This window comes from Amblyomma mixtum, chromosome 2, assembly GCF_055824585.1.
Source record: "Amblyomma mixtum isolate Tamu chromosome 2, ASM5582458v1, whole genome shotgun sequence".
In the NCBI taxonomy this organism is placed as follows: Eukaryota; Metazoa; Arthropoda; class Arachnida; order Ixodida; family Ixodidae; genus Amblyomma; species Amblyomma mixtum.
The window spans coordinates 43,320,529-43,343,082 of NC_143013.1; the positions used below are offsets into that span (position 1 = coordinate 43,320,529).

At 48.2% G+C, this 22,554-nt stretch overlaps 1 protein-coding gene across 1 annotated transcript; it reads right to left on the reverse strand.

Annotated features, from left to right (window-relative positions):
• Positions 1–214: 214 nt before the first annotated feature.
• Positions 215–8,017, reverse strand: LOC149359150 (uncharacterized). The gene is made up of 2 exons (XM_089567615.1): positions 6,275–8,017; positions 215–272 (listed from the first exon to the last, which is right to left on the reverse strand). Exons 1-2 carry the CDS (start codon positions 7,765–7,767, stop codon positions 215–217), a joined length of 1,551 nt encoding a protein of 516 aa, XP_089423741.1. The 5' UTR covers positions 7,768–8,017.
• Between the last annotated feature and the right edge of the window lie 14,537 nt (positions 8,018–22,554).

Consider the following 22,554-nt stretch of genomic DNA (forward strand, 5'->3'; position numbering starts at 1 on the left):
ATACATTATTTTGTTTGTTTGTTGTTCTTTAACGTGCATGGGGGGTTTAGCATCTCGCTCCCATCACCGCAACGCCACTTTGAGTCTCAAGGTGATGGTGCTTGGTGCCACCACGGACCCTTAGCCCCCTTATACGGAAGCTGTCATCCGCACCGTGGCGATAGTTTTTAAGGTGAATGTTAGAAACCATGAACGGCGGCGGTTGGAGCCATGGTCAAGTTCCGGCCGACGGGCTCCCCGTCTGTTTACGAGTCAGGGGCTCCGGGACCTTTCTGTAAATAAGAATGGGCAACACCGGCGACATTTCAGGAACCGTCAGCATACCTATATCGCATGAGTTCCTCTTCCTCCAAAAAGCCTGATGAATTCCTGAAAAGCAACTGCACCGTAGAAGGCTCCACTAGAAATCGACCGCACTGTGACTACTTTCCTCGTTTCCTGATATTTTTTAATTATTTATTGCAAGTACCTACAGCGCCCATGAGGCATTATGGGGGGATATTACTACATACAATAACACATGCACAGAAGATATTGGGAAACATGTCAGCAAGGATAACACAGCATACTAAGAGAAGACTAAAGGAGTTCACAAGTAGTATGAATGGTAACACATCGGCAAAGCGCTGGTAAACGCATGAGACCTGGAAGAAATACATCAGGTTATCATTTCAACAGCACTTTGGAAACCAGGTGAACAAACCACATCAATCGGAAGCTTCTTCCAGTCCAGAATTGGGGTAGGAAAAACGAATACTTAAATACATTAATGCGGCATTGATAACTCTTCATCTTTTTCGTGTTGTCTAGTCTCTCTGAAATGTAATACGGCTGCTTTAGATAAGTGTTTTTATCAATACCGGTGCAATCATTGTAAATGCGGTTATTCTCACTCCCTAGTAGATAACGACAAAGTTCCTGCAGTGTCTGTTTTTGTTATTGCTAGAACCCTTGAGAGAATGATAGGAAAAAATTACAAAGCAAAAACACTTTCATCCGATGACCTTCTGGTTGAAGTTTCGCAGGAAGATCACTCTGACATCCTCTCAAGCAAAAGCAGTTTGCTCACCTTCTGGTGACAGTCACCCCTCAAACGGAATCTAAACACTGTACAAGGTGGTATATCAGAATGCCATCTGACCCGCGAAACAGGGTCTGATCTCCTGAAATGCTTCCGAGATCAAGGTGCGATTGCCCTTCGCCGCATCACTATGAGGCGAAACGAGGAAGAGGCGTTGGCATCCGATATCGCCTTAACATTTGAACGGTGCCGTCTACCAGATACTGTGAAATCGGAATCATCCACTGTAAAATCTGTCCCTATATCCCAAACCCGAGAAGATTTTTCAACTACGAAGAGTACGGACACGGATCCAAAACATGCCGTGGAAATCTCATCAATGCGAAGAGCGGTGCCCATGAGCGCCTGACTGATAACTGCAGTGCCGGTCAAGCAGAATGTCCCAACTGTCACAGGACACACGCTGCGCATTCACGAACACGTCAGGCGTTCCAGAAAGAGAAAAAAAAAAGTAATCCAGATAAAGGTTACAGAAAAGAACGTTTTCTGAAGCCCGGACGAAGCTCTAGCTTCTCTCCGGAAGATCCTACGCTGACGCAGCGTGCAGAGGCGGGCGCCGTCTGGGCACGCAATACACCATCGCCAACATTCCCTGTCCCAGAGGTCAACTTTTCACAGAGCTCTGAGAAAATACAGGCACGCGAGAGAGAGTCTCTCCCTCTTGACGAATCCACATCTGCTTCCGCGTCTCCAGTGGAGGTAATACCAGGCTTCTCAGCGTCGGAGACGCTGCAGGAGTCCCCCAAATAGAGGCGGATTTTCCAAGACCGTCTCAAACCGAAGACATCTGTAAATTTAGCAGGATAATAAATGCGGCTATATGTGAATAACTCCAGCTAGTTTTCGCGTCCTCGCTTACAACTATGGCTGTCGAAAGCATTATGCACTGGAACTGCCGAGGGCTACAAAGAAGCTGGTTGGCATCGAAATACTCGCGCAGTATCAACCAAACATAGTTTGCCTACGGTAAACTCAACGAAACTTTCTGGAGAAATATGTAGTGTACCGGAAGGACTGGCAAGGAAGTACCTCCTCATCAGGTGTCGTTGCTGTTGTTTTTCAGAATTCAATTGCCTCTCAGATTTAGAGGCAGTGGCAATACGAGCACTAACATGTAGTAGAGTAATAACCGTATGTTGCCTATACATACCACCACATCATCAACTTTCCATTGACTAACTTGAAAAACTCATTTACCAGCTTCCGGAGCCGTTCCTGTTGTTCGGCGATATTCACGCACACCACCCATTGTGGGGAGGTATTAGAACCGATTCTCGAGTTGCGCTAGTCGAAAAATTCATATTGTTATCTGGGTCATGCATATTCTATAGAAGAGAACCAACATGCTTTAATGCAGCACACAGCTAACGCGCTGCGATAGACCTTGCTATTGGCAGCTACTGTGAGGGCTGTTGTATATAATCTCTATAGAAGTGACCTCTTTCCCATATCTCTAAAATGCACATAAAATATAAACCCGAAGGTAAATAATCCTAGTAAGTTTAAAGAACGGATTGCTGATCGAAAGATGCTCCATTGTCATCTTCATCAATTTCATAACTAGGTATAGATGAATTTCAATTCTTGGTCGCACTGCGTATTATAGGCGCTGCACAGAAATCCATCTTAAAGACACCAGTTGAAATACAAAGCAAACGTAGAGCAGGGCAAGATGCACACTGCAGAAGAGCTCGTGAGAACGAAAATAATTCGTTGTAAAAGTTTCGCTATAATTCTACGGTTGGCAACTTGAACTTTAAGCGAGCTAGAGCAAATGCAAGCGTACTCGATGTATCCAAGCGGGAAAGTTAGCAGTCGTTTCTCTCCTGTGTAAATTCTTACGCAGATACGCATAAAGTGTACTGTACACTAAAAGCACTTCGAGGGCATAGTGCACGTTGTTGAAGACGGAGGGGTCCTGGAGATGACTAACTCGTTTAGCCCCACAGGTACCGGCTCCGAATGACGTTGTCGGACTGCGCTATCGAGGAAACTGTACAAGAGGGTTTATTCTACATATTTACAGAGGAGAATGGAATCGAATGCAAATGCTCCGATCACACAACATCCCGTTAAATACGGTTCGCGTTCCCCAGATCCCTGACTGGGGAACTTAGTTCGAATAACGTTGTCCAATCGGATGGGCCATTGATGACGCTGGCGGTACCACCCCCGGCACGGGGCGGTGCTGAAGCTCTCTCGCTCTCTCACAGCTTGGGGGATGAGAAGGGGAAGACAGTCATCAAACACAGATGCGTCACCTTGACCACTGCCGCAAGTGTTCTGTGCGTTGCCTCCGTGGGAAAGCAGAATCCCGCAGTCTCCTCGCAGGTGGTTGAACCTTCTCGAACTCCCCCGCCGGATGGCCGAAGCACGAGACCCCTTCGACACAGCGTCTTTCAATTAGCAGCCTCGCTCAGCGTGACCTTGCGTAGCATCATCCCGTTCGGTGACCCGAAGGCCGACTCGGCCAACGTATACCGCTGTCCGCCGTGCTTCATGTGCATCTCTGCTTCCAGCGTTGCTGCTGCTGTCCCAAGTTCTCGCCGCATCGTTGCCTAACGACGACACTCGTTTGACAGTAATTTCTCCCAGGCCCGTGGGAGACAGCGTCCTTCGATCGGTTCGGAGGTTCGGTGATTTGGAGAGCAACAACCCCCGTCCGTCGTCGTCTATGCTTCTGCCGCCGGCGCCAGGTCTCGTTGTCCACTCTTAACAGCTCGTCCGCTACCCGAAAAATCTCGAATGGCCAGCGTTCACGACCGCTGGGCAGGAAGAGATGAGGCCGGAGTCGGGTGGAAGGGCTGGTTTCCAGAAATGGCATCCAAGCTCGAACATTCAACAAAGAATGGCATCAGTGGACTGTTCCACGAGACAGGGCACTGACCCACAAGCAAGCGCTCGGAATTTGCCAAAGACCCACCAGGCTTCCCACAATGACAACAAATGTTTACTTAAACATGACTGAATTTTGGCGCAATTTTGGTGCCGAGAAAGCGCAAAATATCCCTTTTGAAATCGCCAAAGACGGACCGCTTGGACCAAGGTTAAAAAAAAAACACACACACACAGTAGGTTGTCCTACTAATTTCTCCCGCTTAAAATAGTCGGCTTAAACCATCAGCATTTCCGTGCAGTTTTCCCTTCTTGTAACGCACCGAGAAATTGTACTGTTGGAGAGCTAGACTCCATCTGAGCAAGCGACCATTTTTGGGAGACATTTGTCGCAGCCAGGTTAGAGGGCAATGATCAGTCTCAAAGATGAACTTTGCGCCGTACAGGTAACACGACAACTTCTGTGCCGCCCAAACTAAACACGCGCACTCTTTTTCTGAAGCGCTGTACGCTTCTTCTCTACAGGTCAGCTTGCGGCTGACGTACAGAATCGGGTGTTCTTCGTGGTCGTCGCCCACTTGGCTTAAAACAGCACCCAGTCCTGTATCACTGGCGTCACACTGGACTATAAACTCCCTACCATAGTCAGGGGTCCGAAGCAAAGGTCGGGACACGAGCGCTTCCTTCAGGCTCCGGAAGGAGTTTTCTTTTAGGTCATCCCAGTGTACGTCACTGGGTGCTCCCTTTCGTAAGGCGTCAGTTAAGGGACTTGCCCGCTGTGAGTAGCTCGGTATGTACCGCTGGTAGTATCCAACCAATCCCAAAAAGGAGCGAATGTCTGTCTTCGTCCGTGGCTGCGGAAATGCCGCTATCGGGGCAATTTTTAACTCGGATGGGCTCCTAGTTCCCTGGCCTACAACGTGGCCCAAGTAGGACACATGAGCGCAACCAAACCTACACTTTTCCCTTTTCAACGTCAGTCCGGCCTGTCGCAAACTAGAAAGCACGCTCGTTAGGTGCTCTAGATGCTCTTCCCAGGTGTCCGAAAAAATAGCGACATCGTCTAAATAGGGGAGCGCAAAGCCCTGCATATCCTTTAGTACGATGTCCATGAGTTTCGAGAAGCTGAAGGGGGCATTCTTCAACCCAAAACTAAGCATTAAGGGTCGAAAGGTGCCTGCTGGCGATATGAAAGCAGCATACCGGCTCGCGCTTTCCGAGAGGGGAACCTGCCAATATCCGCGCACGAGATCGAGGGTGGAAATGAATTTTGCGCCGCTCACCCTTTCTATCCTTTCCTCTATGTTGGGAATCGGGTAAAGCTGATCCTTGGTAATCGCATTCAGCTTTCTGTAATCCACGCATGGGCGAGGATCCTTGCCTGGGGTTTCAACCAGGATCAGCGGTGAGGTATAGTCACTTTCCGCGGGCTCTATAACCCCTAACATTAACATGCGCTGAATTTCAGCTTCCATTACCTCTTTTTGCCGTGGTGATACCCTGTAGGGCTTCGACCGAATCGGCTCATCAGACGTGAGCTCTATTTCATGTGTCAGGAGATGTGTCTTTCCTGGGCGGCTGCTAAATAGATCGGCGAATTTGCTCAACAACTGCTTTAGCGCGTCGATCTGGGCCGAGCTTAGAAATTCTGCACCTATGGAAAGAGCCAAGATGTTCTCCATGGGGCCACTAGCGTCAGCGCTTTCCTTCCAATCTGGACTCTCGCCGTCCGGCTCTTCCGGTTCATTTAGCGTCAGATTGACGATCCCGCTACGTTCCACGAACGGCTTCATCAGATTGCAGTGATAGATTTTCACCTGCTTTCCTCTGCCTGGAACCTTTAGCGCATAATTAGTGTCTGAAAGTTTCTGCAAAACTTCCACTGGACCATCCCAGTGAACTTCTAGCTTGTTCTTTCTCGATGGCCGGAGTATCATCACGCGATCGCCCACGGTGAAAGCTCGAAGGCGGGTGTTTTTGTCATAATAGACCTTGGCGGCCTCCTGGGCAGTTTTCATATTTTGGTTTACTAACTCCCTTGTATCGTTAAGGTGGTCCAGTAGCTGAAGCACGTACTCAACCACTGTCTGGTTCTCTCCTGTCCCTTCCCACATTTCTCTCAGCATTCGTAGGGGAGAGCGGAGGGTTCTTCCGTATACAAGTTCTGCTGGGGTGAACCCCGTGGCTTCGTGGGGCACTGTTCGTAAAGCGAACAGTGTGGCCGGCAGACAGTCCTCCCAGTCGGCTTTGTGCTCGTAACAAAGAGCACGTAACACCCGCTTCAGCACCGAATGCCACTTTTCTACACTGTTAGACTGCGGATGATACACCGAGCTGTGTAGCATTTTTACTCCGCACCTTTCTAGGAACGTGGTCGTCAAAGCGCTTGTAAAGACTGTCGCTTGATCGGCCTGGATTTCGGTCGGAAATCCTATGCGCGCGAACACCGACAAAAGAGCGTCAACTATTTCTGCGGAGCTCAAATCCTTCAATGGAACTGCTTCGGGAAATTTTGTGGCGGGACAAAGCATAGTGAGCAGGTACTTATAGCCTGACTTTGTTTTAGGCAACGGGCCCACTGTGTCTATTACAAGCCGGCGGAAAGGTTCCGAGATCAATGGCACAATTTTTAGTGGAGCCTTCCATGTCTCTCCCGGCTTGCCCACGCGCTGGCAGGCATCGCACGATTTCACGTAGCGTTCTGCATCTTTGAAACATCCTGGCCAGTAATATTCCATTAACAGCCGCTCCTTTGTTTTATTGATTCCGAGATGTCCTGACCAGCCATTACCGTGGCAGAGACTCAGAATATCCGCTCGGTACCTTTCAGGCACGACCAACTGATCAAGTGTTTTGCCTTTTCTGTCCTGATAGTGTCGGTACAGTAAGCCTCCTTTCTCATGCATCGTTATGTTGCGTCTCGCGATTCCCTCTTCGGCTGTAAGGCGCAATCTTTCCAATGTAGGGTCCTGTTTTTGTTCTTTTATTAGGGACTCCCTGTTCACCTGCAGAAGGCGATCAAAGTTACGCGAAGCTGGAGATAAAACGGACCCTTCAGCCCTCTCTGCCTCATTTACCGACTCAGTGATCGAAGTGTCTGGTCGCTCATCTGCTCGGTCATCCGTCTGCCTTTTATGCCCTGGTGGCTCTTCACCCTCCTGATTGGCTTCCAACGATAAGTTGGCTGGTGCATCTCTAGCTACCTGAAGTTCGGGAATCTGGCTCAATTGAGAAGCGAGCTGGAGAGTTTTAGACCTTGTCAAAGCTTGTATCACCCCACTTCCGAGTTTCTGGCCTCTCTCGCGTAGCAATTGGTCGGATCGATTCGAGAAAAGGTATGGGAATTGAAGTGGCACGGCCTTCGAAACTGCGGCCTCAGTTAACAGCTCTCCAAACGGCCCGCAAATCCTCACTCTAGCCATCGGCAGGCATACACTGTGTTCTTCTACCGCCTGTTTTATCCACGACACTTCCCCCGTGAAATCGTCCGCTGTAACATAGGACGGATGGACAACGTCCATCGTCGCGGCGCTATCACGAAGCACTTTGCAAGGTTTCCCGTTAACCTGCATTTCGTGCAAGTACGGCCTAAGGAGCTCTAAATTCTCGTCGCTATCATCGATGCACGAGAACACAACACGCTGCTTTGGACATTTGGCTGCAAAGTGCCCGACACGATTGCAGTTGTAGCAACGCTGTGGCCTACTAGCCTCGAACTCTCTTTTCCCGGCTTTGTCTGCTCCCTCTCTCTTTGACTGTTCTTCTTGCTTTTCTGGCGCTTTCTTTGACGCCTCCGACTGTCCAGAACTTCTAGCAAGCTGCTTCTTTCGGCTAGGTCCTTGATCTCGCATTGTGTTTCGAGCGTGTGACGCACCCCCTTCAGTGCTCAACCTTCTGCGCGAAACGTACTCCTCTGCCAGCTCAGCGGCTCTTTCAACTGTGTCGACCTTTTCCCTGTCTTGAACCCACAGTTTCACTGCTTGTGGAATGCTTCGGTAAAATTGCTCAAGGCAAAAACACTCGATGATTTTGTCTCGGCTTTCGTAAACCTCAGCTCCTTTTAGCCATTCTAGCAGGTTAGTCTTAAGGCCATACGCGAAATCCGGAGCCCTCGCTATCGTTTTTGATTGTGCTCCTGAAGCGCTGTCGGAAAGCTTCGGCTGAAAGCCGGTATCTTTTCAGCAGGCTGGCTTTTACCTTGTCATAATCTGCTGCGTCTTTCGTGCTAAGTCTCGCTATGACTTCAGCTACTTCACATGGCAAGAGGGTCAGAAGCCGTTGTGGCCATGTACTGCGAGCAAAGTTCTCTCTTTCACAAGTTCTCTCAAAATTGCCCAGGTACAGTCCTATGTCCCGACCAATTTCATACGAATGCATGTACCTGTTCATTCGATACGATTCTGCATCGCTTGCTCTTTCAGGAGTTCCGGCTCTCGCACCAACGCCCTCTTTTTGTTTTTCGTTTTCAAGCTGTATACGCTTTAGATCCCATTCAGCCTTTTCAGCTTCCCATTTTTTTCTTTCTTTCTCTTTTTCCCATTCCCGATCAGCTTCCTCTTTACGCCGATCAGCTTCCTCTTTACGCGCTTTTTCCTCTGTGCGCGCTTTTTCCTCCTGATCGGCTTTTTCTTTACGAGCTTTTTCCTCCTGTTCGGCTTTTTCTTTACGGGCTTTTTCTTTTTCCTCCTGTATCAAGTTCCATGTAACTTCTAGGTGATCGTTATCCTTGACGTGTTTAAGAATGATTTCGCCCAGTTCAATTTTGGTTACTTTGTTCTGAACTTCCACTGACAGTTCCTCGCATATCAACAGCAAGTCCGACTTCAACAATCTCATTAGGTCCATTGTGACGCTTTCTCCGCTTTGGCTCTGCTAACTCCAAAAAAAATGCCTTGAGAATAACCCTTCTCAAATGACAAACCCTTGATTCCCAGTCAAGATTTTTCTCTGAATCTAAAGCCTGGCGAATCCCATAGCAAAAGCCAAAACGCTCACCCGTGGAGAAAGCACGATGTCGCACGGTCCATCCCAGCTGCTGCCAACCAATGTTGAAGACGGAGGGGTCCTGGAGATGACTAACTCGTTTAGCCCCACAGGTACCGGCTCCGAATGACGTTGTCGGACTGCGCTATCGAGGAAACTGTACAAGAGGGTTTATTCTACATATTTACAGAGGAGAATGGAATCGAATGCAAATGCTCCGATCACACAACATCCCGTTAAATACGGTTCGCGTTCCCCAGATCCCTGACTGGGGAACTTAGTTCGAATAACGTTGTCCAATCGGATGGGCCATAGATGACGCTGGCGGTACCACCCACGGCAGGGCGGTGCTGAAGCTCTCTCGCTCTCTCACAGCTTGGGGGATGAGAAGGGGAAGACAGTCATCAAACACAGATGCGTCACCTTGACCACTGCCGCAAGTGTTCTGTGCGTTGCCTCCGTGGGAAAGCAGAATCCCGCAGTCTCCTCGCAGGTGGTTGAACCTTCTCGAACTCCCCCGCCGGATGGCCGAAGCACGAGACCCCTTCGACACAGCGTCTTTCAATTAGCAGCCTCGCTCAGCGTGACCTTGCGTAGCATCATCCCGTTCGGTGACCCGAAGGCCGACTCGGCCAACGTATACCGCTGTCCGCCGTGCTTCATGTGCATCTCTGCTTCCAGCGTTGCTGCTGCTGTCCCAAGTTCTCGCCGCATCGTTGCCTAACGACGACACTCGTTTGACAGTAATTTCTCCCAGGCCCGTGGGAGACAGCGTCCTTCGATCGGTTCGGAGGTTCGGTGATTTGGAGAGCAACAACCCCCGTCCGTCGTCGTCTATGCTTCTGCCGCCGGCGCCAGGTCTCGTTGTCCACTCTTAACAACGTACATTACCTCTTGTTATCACTGCTGGCGGTACATTTCGGCACCAAGCAGATGCACTAGGCAAACACTTCTAGCTCAGTGCATTATGCAGAAAAAATCAGGGGGCACTTTGGCTCACTAAAGTGCTGCAAGGCGAAAGCGTTTCCTGGCCACTGTTTGTTTTTATTTACTTTTTTATTTTTCATATCTTGTTTTTTATTTATTTTTTGCTCCTATTCTTAATTTTATTTTTTATTTTTTATTTTCACATCTTATTTTTAGTTTTTATTTTCCTTTCCTTGACTTTACTCCTTTTATTTTATTTATAAAGCCCATGCATTCACTAGATGCGCCTTTATTAATGCTGGAACCTTGAGCCTATTAAGCAGTGACGCCGAAAGGCGGACGAATCTGCCGACGCGTCTTTAGACATTCCTGCCGACGCGTCTGTCGACACGGCTGCCGACGCGTCTGCTAACAACAGTATGGGGCATTAAAGGCTTTCGCCTTAATAGCCGAGCGTTCGTTATATCTGTCGCAGTTATACGTGTAAATCAAACGTGTGTTGAATCGGTAAAAATGAAAGTGCTCGTAGGTTGGACAAGTCCAGATCTTGCAGAGATCGTCCTTCGATTAATATTTTCGCTTCCTACGCTGAAAAGCAGATTTTAAGGATTGCTAATTAACAAAAAGAAAGAAAAGTTAGCATATAAGAGGATTTTTGGGAAGGGGTACGCAAGGAAAAATAAAGTGTAGGGAGTTTCGCGAAAATCAGTGTCGAAGAAGTCAATCTCACGCACGATGCTTCATAAACGGCAAGAAATACGTGTACCACGGTAATAAAAGCCAGGTCGCACCGGTCATGTGAAAGTCAGCATAATGAAGCGGTGATTTCTTTTCTCAAAATTAATTTCCGATGCATTAAAAAAAAGGTTTATGAAATTGGTGTATTCGTTGATATGGTTAGGCCGTCCGTTAATCTGGTCACGGGATAATGGTTAGGTAGTGAAGTTGCTGATTAAGTATAGTCAGAATGCTTTCAATGTTACAGAATGCATAGAAACTTGTATGGCAGAGGTGCGTTCAAGATGTGTTGTGGGTTACATGAAATAATGCTTTCTTGTCACTCTTGTGAAGCTGCACTCTTTTTTTTTGTTTCCTGTAGCCCCACTATAATTCCTTTGGCGCTATGGGTTTCTGGAAAAAAAAAACCCTAGATGCCCTACAGGTGCGTCAACGTAGACGTGCTGGACCAAAACTGCTGAAGCGAGCATAACGCATTAAAAGGACTTACCGAGCGCTAAAACTTGTATTGGGAAATTGAAAGCAAGTTCCGGCATTGGCGTCGTGGCATTCGTTGGTCGCTCCGTTCGCACAGAGAACAACCGTGGATGTTTAAATCGCGACGAAAAGGAATATAAATAGGCACCCTACGTCACGTAGAAAGCACAAACAACGTATACTAGTGCACGGAGTCAGAAAGTAGCCAGCTGATGTCCACGGACGTAATGCAAAATATGCTACGTTTTATGCGCAACAGGAGCTCTGTTATTGGTAAGCGCAACATGCGTTGATGAGGAATTCTATGAATGGCATCTTCTATTAATTTCCTGAACATGGTCGTCTTAGTAAATTACAAACGCTACTGAAGTTTCTTTCTCAGTCTCCAGCCAGCAGTAGGAAGTTCTTTTCTCATTTTTCAATTTCTGTTGTTTGCAGTCTATTAACCAATGAGTTTTATTTCATCATCAGGTGTCAGTGTGGTGCTAGGTTCGAAGACATTCTCGCAGAAAAAGACGTTGCCTGCTACAAAGAGTAACTGAAAGTACAAAGCGTCACTACGAGCTATGCGTGCTTAACAAAGCACCCTCCGTTACAGCTGTACTGTCTGAATCGGGAAATAGTGGAACTTGAATACTTACAGTTTACGTATTACTGCCCTGCAGCCTTGGGCAGCGGGAAATGCTTTGGTATACTAATCAAGACAACGACAATATGCAGCGCATACTTCTATTTATTTGTGCACATGCCAAGAGGGAAACACTATTACACGAATGCAGGCACTGTTGCTTCTTCCGTTGCTGGGTTCATAGGGTCTTCCAGCAGCTGCTCGAGGGCTTGCATACCAAAAAGAATGGACCGCCAGATTGCGCGCAAAGAGGGAAACTATAAACATTTGAAAAAGTCCTAATTTGTAAAGAAAAAACTTTATTCCGTTATTCCAAACCCCAAACCTAACTCTGACACTGAAATGAAAGTATAGGTTGCAGCAAGACAAAGCACGTTTCATTTATTGCCCCTTCAGTCCTTCGAACACTTTGCCTCAGACAGGATCCCCGTCAGAAAATCGACAAAAGAGAAGAAAAGCAGCTCGGAATGTTGCAACGGTAGCTGTGTGCACCGCGCTGGAAACTGCGGTTTCACCCTGCTGAAAAAAATCTATGATGCAATAACCTCATAGAGGCTTCCTCATAAAATATTACACAATTCGTATCATATTCTGTGACATCTTTTTGATGATTGCACGACTTTACAGAAATGTATGACATTTGTATGATAATTTTCTATGATTTGTATGATAATTCTATGATATTTGTGTGACGAACTCTATGAGCTTATTGCATCGTACAACTTTTTTCAGCAGGGCAAATCATCAGTGGCCAACGCTTCCATAACTGGCGAAATGCTGGACACCAATCAAAGTTTGTGTTTAGATGTGGTGACAGGCCAACCATTGGCCATTCTAAGGAAGGCCAAGCATGGGCAACAATTGGAAATGCCTGGACCATCATAAGGCCTTCACTCTAACACCACGTTAAATCCAAGCAGTTTCTTTGATTGTAGGCCAATCATCTTGGTCAATTAGTATTTTAGCTTTTTCCTAGAACCATTTTTTTCACTAACTGCAGCTGCTTCTAGATCCCTGGACCCTTCTGTAAGATTTATTAACTGTACACATTAATTTTGGGGCCACCACTTGCCAAACATCTCAAATATATACAATCCCTTCTAGAAGATCTCAGTCTCAAAAAACACCAATATCACCACATGACCGGATGGTGTGAAATGCAGCAGTAAGCAGCTGACAGCATTGCTGCAAAAAGACTTCTGTAAAGAAAGGTGCAAAGTACTATTTGAGCCAAGCACCTAAAGAATTACACATATTTGTAAATTTGCCAAAGGCTACACGCATGTCTTTTTTTTTTTGCTTCGCATTTACAGCACATTTCAATTATGGTGAGGCACCGTAAATTCAAGGACTGTTAAATCACTTAATTTCACAAAAGCCACGATGACGGTAACGCTACCAAGGCATTCAAAAATCTTACCCGAGTATAAACACTGCTAATGAGTTATCTCGGAAATGTCGTTCAAATGCAATATAAATATTATTTTACGGAAAATACCGCTTCTCTTGCTTGACAAACCGAAAAAGTAGCCGTAAACTCGCGTGTCAGCATACAAGCCGAGAGTATCTGTCAGAAGTGCTGGTAAAAATTTTTTTACTTATTTTACAGGCCTAAGATACAGGACTTAGGCAGGAGTGGACAATACAAATCAACAAATTCAGAAACAGCAAACAATTAGATACAGGACGTTGAATGGTAAATCAGAACAAAGACACAAGATACTGTTTACAACATGAATGCATTTTGATGGGGGGAGGCACAAGGGCGCAGAGGAATCACGAAACCGTTGTACAGTTAACCGTATCGGCGGATAACAATTCCAATCGCAAATAGTGCGCAAGGAAAGGAATTTTTAAATGCGTTAGTCCTGCACGAAAAATCTAGGACTCTTTTGGTGTGATAGAGCGCGTAGAGCGGCGGCGCAGGCTGCCGAGATTTCGGCTTCTACCCGACGCGCTGCCACAGCTAGCTCGTTCAAGTCGCCGCAGTGACTTCTTCCGCAAATAGAGAGCAAACGTGGGGTGGCTCTGTCGGACAATCCTTTCCACTCGCTCCGCATTCGAAGCTCCGGGATCGGCGTAGACGTATTGCTCCTGCATCGCCCTGACGTTCTGGACCAGTTCCAACTCCCTCTGCATCCGCAGCATCCGCACACGAGCGGACCGGATCGCGGATGGTCCGGGCGCGTCAGCGCTGTCCGCGTGCCACGTAACGTGAACGTCCCTGCTCTGAGCGACCTTGAGCCGGCGGCGTGCACTTTTCTGGGCCCGGACCGAATGAAAAAGGCCAGAGCCTTTTTCAGTCCGAGGGCTTGTCGGCGGACCGGGATTGTTTTTGCTTCTAGGTGCGCTCGTCTGGCTAGCTATCCTGAATGAAGTCGGCTTTGCTCCGTGCTGGCGCCTTTCGTTTTGGCGCGCTTTTCGCCGCATTTGCAGCTCGAGTGCAGCATTGTGTGTCCTCCTTTTCGTATTTCTCTCACTGCGTCGTACTGTGTATTTGAGCGTGTGCGTATATACCCGCTTAGCTTTGTTGTTTCTGCTTATTTGAGTGAATATGGAGAGAAGGAGCTCTGTGAGCCAGTATCTGGTAAAATTGCTCTGGACTAAGCCGCAGCAAGCGTTTGTACTCTCCGGGTCGCATTCAAGTAGGTCCTCGTACAGCAGGTCCTGCATGGCCAAACACTGTTTTTCCAACCTTGACTTTGTCCAACATAACCGTTTTAGACGCGAAAGCTTCCTTCTCGCCCTCAGACGCTTTAATGGCGACAACCAGTGCGGCGAGACGACGTTTTCGTTCGGCGTTCATGTTTAAACTCTCGGCAGCTGAGTTTTCGAAGCCACGCTAACAGCGCAAGCCCGCTGTGGGCGAGAGTATGCGCGGATTGTCCGCTGCGTTCGTGTGAATGCCCGACGTTCAGACCGACTCCCGGATGCACGTGTCACGATAACCGCGCTGACGCGCGCGTACCATCCGCGATTCGGTCCGCACGTCTGGACCCACCTTCATGGAGATACGATCACGTGGTGGGTACACCAGTAATGGCAAGGCTTTGGGTTCGGTTCAGCTACGGTTTCGGGTGAAAATTCGGGTTCTGTTCCTGTTTCGGGTTCAGGTTCGGTTCCGGTTCGACACTATGCTTTAGACAGTCAAAGTGCCCCTGAATTATTTGCTGTCCTTTTCGCCAAAGGTAGCTTCATATTCGCTACTGAGAGCATAATTAGCATTCGACTCGAAGAATTTTTTCTACTGCTAATTGCAACGAAAAATTTAGCGGCAACAACGCGGCACATAAGAGAGCGCGAAGAGTGAAAGAACATCTGGCGAGCGCGGCGCCTTGGCTTTCATGCTCATTGATGGCAAAATCACCGAGGTCCTTATCTGTGGGAATGAATGAACACCGTCCTGACGTACTTCCATCTCTTGGGGACACAGCTGGAACACCTTGGTTACTCTACTGTTGACTCCGTAAATGCATCTCTCAGTCAGACCGCTATCTCATATGCGGATCTGTCCCGCAAATAATGTCACAACTTCGGCTTCAGTGCCCATGGGGATTCTAGAGCACGTCAGAATTAAGCGCTCACCGTCAAAAACATGACCGCTTTCCACAAATCAGCGCGAATTTCATCGCAAGCCAGGAACAGCAATACATTTTCAAAGCGACCAGTTATATGCATGGACACATCCACAGACCACGTACGGACCTTTGCAAATACATCATCTTGCCCAGTGTAGCAATATATTTATGATGACGATGATCACGTCCACGTTCACACCCCTTTTCAACGGGCTGTCACGTTGTTGTGAGCCGCCAGACATCACAGTGCCCCCTTACGCTGAGTTTGCTCGCGAATAGAGGGCAGCGCGAGATGAGCGAAGAGGACAACAGTTCCTAGAATTTTCCTTCCCTCGGTGTGTTGTCGCACTCGGCACATCACTCACGTGACCTTTTCTCCCGTGCTCCGGTCCGTCGTGTGGACACTGACGTTCTAGAAGACCGTGGTTACCGCTCCAAACAGTGCACATCTCGGAGATAGGGTCACGTGGTGGGTACACCAATAATGGAAAGGCTTCATCGCTCTTAGGCGTTTTTCAATGCCAAATTAAAATTATATATTTTTGTTTCCTCCGATATGGCACTGCTCCACTCTTACATCATGGTACTTTTTTTTCGAATATAATCTCATGACACGTGTTTCAGTCAGTAATTAATATACTGTCTCTTTAATGAGCACAGACCTCGATGTTTCATAAATGCTGCACTTACCTCCCAGTATCCAGCGACCTAGTACCAAGCACCCATTGCCAGTAACCCTGCGTTATTCCCAACACTGCTTCGTTATCAGATATGGCAGCTGGTGACTGAGTTCCAGTTCCTCTGGGAATGGGTATTCTAGCCAATATCGACGAGCAGTGCCAGAAAGGAGACAAATGCAAAACAAACCTGTTCATTTTGGCGAAAATGGTGGAGCGAGAGCTGACACGCTGCATGAGACACATTCACTCAAGGCGCAACGCTGACACAGTGCAAATGGTGAGAATTTTGTAGCCCTCCAATCTCCGAGATTAGACATGAAGGCATGCTGATGTCCTGCTGCATCCCAGTCTCCATGGGACACACATGAAGTATTGCTGATGTCCTGCTCCATAAGGTCGGTGGTCATGTCTTCATGCAGATGATGTTAAACTAGTCGCGAAACCTATGCCGGGTTTTCTATCAGTGACCTCACCACATTGCATACCTTGAGAGCCATCCCTAAGCTCATACCCATGACATTTGTTAGGTAGTCCTCAGTAACCTTCCCTGTCAGTTAGCTGTGCAGTGAATTCTTCGACGCATCCTGTGCAGCTTGGAATTTCCGCGATGTAGGGAATAGCCTCCGGAACCGTCCAGCCACGAGGGCTTTCAGACCAGCAACGCCAGATGCTCCAGCAGGTTTTCCACTTCCTCTTCGTCAACCATGTTCCACTGAGGATCATAGTCAGCAGTCGTGTTGTCCGGGATCCAGGCAGCAGGCGGGGTAGGGGTCCTGAAGCCAGTGTACTCCTGCGTAGAGTAAATATGCCGACTCTAGATCGAGAGCTCCACATTCTTGGAACTGCTGTCGCAGCCTTTATGGCAACACATCTTAGCCAAATTATAGTGGCAATGTATTCTAGACACAATGAACAAATATTACTATGCAGACCAAATACAGCGCGTATTTAGTAGTGTTCTGCAAATTATAGTACCAGTATAATGTAAGCACTTTGAACAAATTTTACTGCACACAAAATGCTGAGCGTACTCAGCAGCGTCCTGCCCCACCGAGGTGGCTCAGTGGTTACGGCGCTCAGCTGCTGGCCCGAATGACGCGGGTTCGATCCCGGCCGCGGCGGCTGAATTTCGATGGAGGCGAAATTCTAGAGGCCTGTGTGCTGTGCGATGTCAGTGCACGCTAAAGAACCCCAGGTGGTCGCAATTTCCGGAGCCCTTCACTACGGCATCCCCCATAGCCTGAGTCGCTTTGGGACGTTGAACCCCATAAAACCAAATCATAAACCAATCAGCAGCGTCCTGCTCCGTTGATGTGATCACGTTATCTAACTATTTCCGTGATAGCAGGACTGCGACGCTTTTAAGTCCTCAAATAGGTAAAAAATATTCTCCTTAATAATACTTAACTGGGAACGCGGGCAGAAAATTTTTTACTGGGGAGGAGCGGAGAATTAATTTTTACGTAGGCATGGTGCCTGCGTGACTGTTTTTGCCGCTGCCCGTCGCGTACCCTTGACGCCGTCACTGATTTTCAACGCTTGTTGAGCCTCGTTTTGAGCAAGCATTGCAGGAGTTAACTAACACGACTTCCCCTCAGCGCTTTGCCACCCTTCTTCCTGGAGCACAGCCAGTAATTTTTTCTAGGGCTATCTGTTGTTTTTTTTTTTTCAATACATAATGACATGACCATCGACCCGCAAGCGCTAGATTGATTTGTGATTTTGTGACTTGTGATTTTTTTTTCCTTTCAAGAACGCTTGCAACATCGAATGGCGATTCATTCCCGCCACCTGCATAGAGGCGATTACAAACCCCGCCAGCCCAGGAGAAATAAGCCGGGTGCCGCTTCCAAACCTGTCTTCCAGCTTAAAATAAATAGAATTTGCACATGGCATGCTTACACGGAGAAAAATTTGGGATTTACCTTTCTCAGCTCGAGCAGAATACGCCAACGCTTTTTCGATGTGGTGACCCTGCTAAAAACAATCGCCGCGAGAGGCGTCAATCGTCGAAAGCACGTTGTGGGCATTTAAAGCACTGCATCCAACGCAAAACTGTCGCAAAAGTAGGCCCTCACAGCATACATGTATATTTAGCCGGGGTATGTTGCGTATTTAGCGAATGGAACATATGTGATCGTGCACGGTGGCCAAAGAGTTGCGAAGTCATCTGACCAATGGTCGTCCTATTTAGTTTCATTAGCATGGTATGCAAACCATTTCCTATCAAGGAAGTAGGCTGCTAGCCAAGTGTGATGAACATTGAGAGGATTCCGAGACGTGTCCAATGATAAATGATCGGCCACTGCAGTGTCCCCTGCGGGAGAGGAATCAACGCTGGTTCACGGGGCTTTCGCTTGTGCCCCACTAATGGATGAAATAGCATGCACTTCTTTCCATCTGTTCTTCCGAAGCGTACAACTAGTCGAATATCCTTGAGAAATTGGAAGGCCCAGCATCAGGTTTGAAGTGCTCTCGTTTCAATTATGTTTTCCGAGGGTCCTCAACAGTGTGAGACTTGTCCTGCAGCCGACGTTGACGAAATGGTCCGAGCAAAGAAAGTCGTTTTCGGAAAGTGTCTTATGTCGATCGAGATAGCTGTGCCGCACTGACCCATGCCCTCTAGAGATTCCTATCCTTTCGAAAGGGTATCACAGCTCGTCAGCGCCACACACGATGTGTTACACGGTGGAGGCACACTCCAATTAACTTTTGCAACAATTTTTATCCGAGCAAATACCCCCTGCGTCCTGTTTCGCCGGTCACAAAACTACATATTGCAATGCAGCAGATTGAAGTGGCCAGCTACCATATAGTACACCAGGTGACTGTGCTATCCGTGCTTCCGCTACTTGAAGGACGCATCGATGCAGCTGCAGCAGGGGCGCGCCGTAGGTGACACCGGGCTAACCGCGTGCTGTGAAAAAGTGTGACGTCATGGCTGCCAAGAGGCTGCTGTGTCAAGCCCCCCTAATGAACTTGCGCAGGTCACGACTGTACGCAAAAGCGGCGTTGGATGACTGAAGGTGCTGGACGCGTTCTCCAAGTGCGGCTTCGGACGGCACAGAGCTCACCGTCGCCGAGGACAGGCACACGGTGAGCAGCTCACTCATTTCAGCCCGCGCGAGAATGCCGCACCCACAGCTATACGGTCTGTAGACGAAGCACGAGCACGTACAGTCGGACGAGTAAAAGCAGGACAGCGTAGAGTGAAATTTTAGTGCGAAACACCGACTAAAAAATTTGGCTGTGGCTTAGCTAAGGTTAAGCCTGGATATCTCAAAGCGAAAAGCTCTCGCTGCTTTTCAGCCAACTCCCAAGCTACCACTTCTGGATCGGTGTTGATGATGATGACGATGTCCTCAGGCTTAATGGCACATACCCATGGCGGGGGATTGGCCAGGGTGTTTCTGCGCCGTCCGACTGTTGCTTTTTCTTCTCCTTCTATGGCGAGTGTCTGCGCCTGTTCTATGGGGAAGCGCGCCTTATGTACCCCTCCTTACAAATGCGCACTGCGCACGGATGTGGCGAAAGGTCAAACGCTAAACAGAGCGTATTTCTCTTTGACCAAAAATGCCCTACATGAGGCACACACCCTGCCCACGGTTTCACTCAACTTTGTACCAAAATCTATGTCCAACCATAATTGACCAAGCCAAACACGATGGCGACCTCCAAATTTGAATTGAGGCATTTCCAAAATATGACCCGGGCCACACCCGAAATTTGACCTTAGCCTATTGGGACCAAAGAATAGTATAGGCAAAAACTAGAGCTTTCGCACTAGTAGGTTTAACCAAGTTAAAACCCTGACATCTTTTCTTGGATGCGTTTAGTATGCGCTCCCCGTACTGTCACACTTGTGTTGTAACCATATGTTTATGAACTTTCACAAGGCAACCATTTTTGGTGTATTAATGATGGACCAATCAAGCTCTTCAGTGTGATTTTTGCAATGGAATGACTAATTTTCACAAAACTACCTGGGGCAGAGAGACGACGACAGAACGAGCGTTTTCTCTCAAGTGCTGCTTATAGTATACAAGCCACGAAGCTATCCAAACTTGCATTACTGGAAAGACGCGCCCACGCAGCTGCAGTAGGGGCTCGCCGTTGCTCGCACCGCGCTAACCATGTGCTCTGGAAAAGTGTGACATCAGGGCTGCTGTTTGAAGCCCCCGTAACGAATTTGCGCAGGACACGACTGTTTACGAGAGCGGCGTTGGATGCCTGGAGGTGCTGGACGTGTTCTCCACGTAGCTCCGAGTGCAGCTTCGGATGGCAGAGCTCACCGAAGACAAGCACACGGTGAGCACATCATTCATTTCAGGCCGCGCAAGAATGCAGCACAGTTTACTGAATGGTCTGTAGACGAAGCACAAACTCTGACAGTGGGGCGAGTAGCAACAGGACTGCGGAAAGCGCAGTTTTTTTATATGTCTATAGTATGTGCTCCTCATGCATACAGCGACAGCGGTGTTGCAGCCGTGATATTTATGAAGTATCACAAGGAAACCTGTTTTTGGTATACTGAGAGAGCAATCATGCTTGTGTGTGATTCTTGAAGTGAAGCGATAACCTTGACAGGAAGGCCTGAAGCAGAGAGACGACAAACAGAACGAGCGATTACTTTCAACCGTTTTATTTGTTTTTTGGCGGGAAAAGCTTTTCTAGGAATGGCGGAGGGTGGGCACACACAGTTATGCCTGTGCTGTCTTGGTGAACTTGACGGATAGGCAGCTCACATAGTCATCCGTCAGTGCATGTCAGTAGGACACGCACGAAGGTATACGTCGTCCAGAAAGCGTAACCCCCCCCCCCCCAAGAGGCCATTCACAACCAACAGGCTCATCTCCACCGTCACGTACACCATATACCACTCACCAAGGAGTCGAACAATACATTCAGACAGAAGAATTCCACACCAAACGCAGTTACGCAGGAACAAGCAACCTGTACATTAAAGGGGTCGTTTATGATCTCCCAACAAATCGTGGCGTTCTAGCCACGACCGTTGTTATGCATACTTAAAAAAAGAAGCAGGGCTCTACGTGGGCATTTTAGCTAAAAATTGCAATTTGAAGTTGACTCTAAGCCGCTCCCCCGACAGCGCCGCCGTCTGGTGGAAAACCGATGCAAAATCACCTTGACACATTACAGTTAAGCCGCCGAGATCGGCAGTAGACAGAAAAGGGAAGGACACGGACCTCTGTTGCCTTTGTCCCCCTGCCGTCACTCCCCCCCCCCCCCCTTTACCCTCAGCACTCCTATCCCGAACAGCGAGCCACCCACTCCCCTACGCTCGTTACGAGGAGTGCGCAGTTCACTCGTTCAGTTGAGAGAAAGCACGTGAGCGTTGGTTCACGGCGTCATGAATCGCAAGCGCGTTAGTCTTACCTGACTACCACACGGTACAGCACAAGTTTTAAAAATTCAATTACAAATTACTCGTTGCACCAAATGACCTCATTCCCAGTTGTTCCGAGAGTCATAGCGAACAAAATGAGTCTGAAAAACGCAGTCATAACCCATTTAAATGTTATTCGGTGACAGCACACACACATCACACAGCCATCCTCACTCCTTAAACCTTACCAGTTATCAACAGTACACCGACACAAACCTAAACACACCCGCAAGAATCGGCACGTGTTACATGCGGGCCCTCGGTGACCTTGCTTACATATGCAAGCCCGCACGTCTTGGTTAAGCCACAGGGTGTCTTAGCAGATTATCTCGGCAGCAACCTCCCCATCTTTATCACTACCCATACATTCAAAACCAAAATATTTCTTCCCCACTCTTCTCTTCCGTGATATGTCAGTGCACATTAAAGAACCCCAGGTGGTCGAAATTTCCGGAGCCCTTCACTACGGCGTCCCTCATAGCCTGAGTCGCTTTGGCACGTTAAACTCCAATAACCCAAAGCACTCAACTCCTCTGAGGGCGAGACAAACTTGGCTCTCATCTTGCGCCAGAACCAGCTCCCTGGGCGAGTAGGATTGAGCAAGCTTTACACACCCCCAGCAAACGAGTCAAGAAGATTATTCAATTTGATCTACAAAAGACACAAAGTGAACAAGGAAGGGGAAGGGGGCTTCTGTTCACCTGGGCCATACGAAGTCTTCTTGCCGAAACGCTGGCAAGCACCCTGAGGCTTTCCTCTTCCTTGTTCTCTTTGTGATTGCGAGAACCGTCTCGCTACCTTGATTTACAAAAAGGGCACTGACATCAACCGAACTCTACAAGACATATGCACTGCGAAAACAATTCTATCGATTGGGACGGAATCACTTGTCCTGGGCCCCCTCGGCCTAATCCGAACCTCGACAAGGACAACACCCTTGATGAAGTCGAACGATCACTGATTACCATACGCCGCCCAACAGCCCCCGGACCAGACCACATGACACACAAGGTCCTCCGCAACCTTGACGACACCTCACTTTAGGAACTGATGGAGCGCTGCCCTCCACCTGGAAACATGCACACATCACTTTTATTCCCAAACCCAGCAAGGCAGTCATCCTACGAAACCTTTGCCCTGTCTTCCTCATCAGTTGCGTGAAAAAACTGTTTGAACATGTTTTCCAGCCAGCACTATACCATCCGTCCCCATCCAGGTCA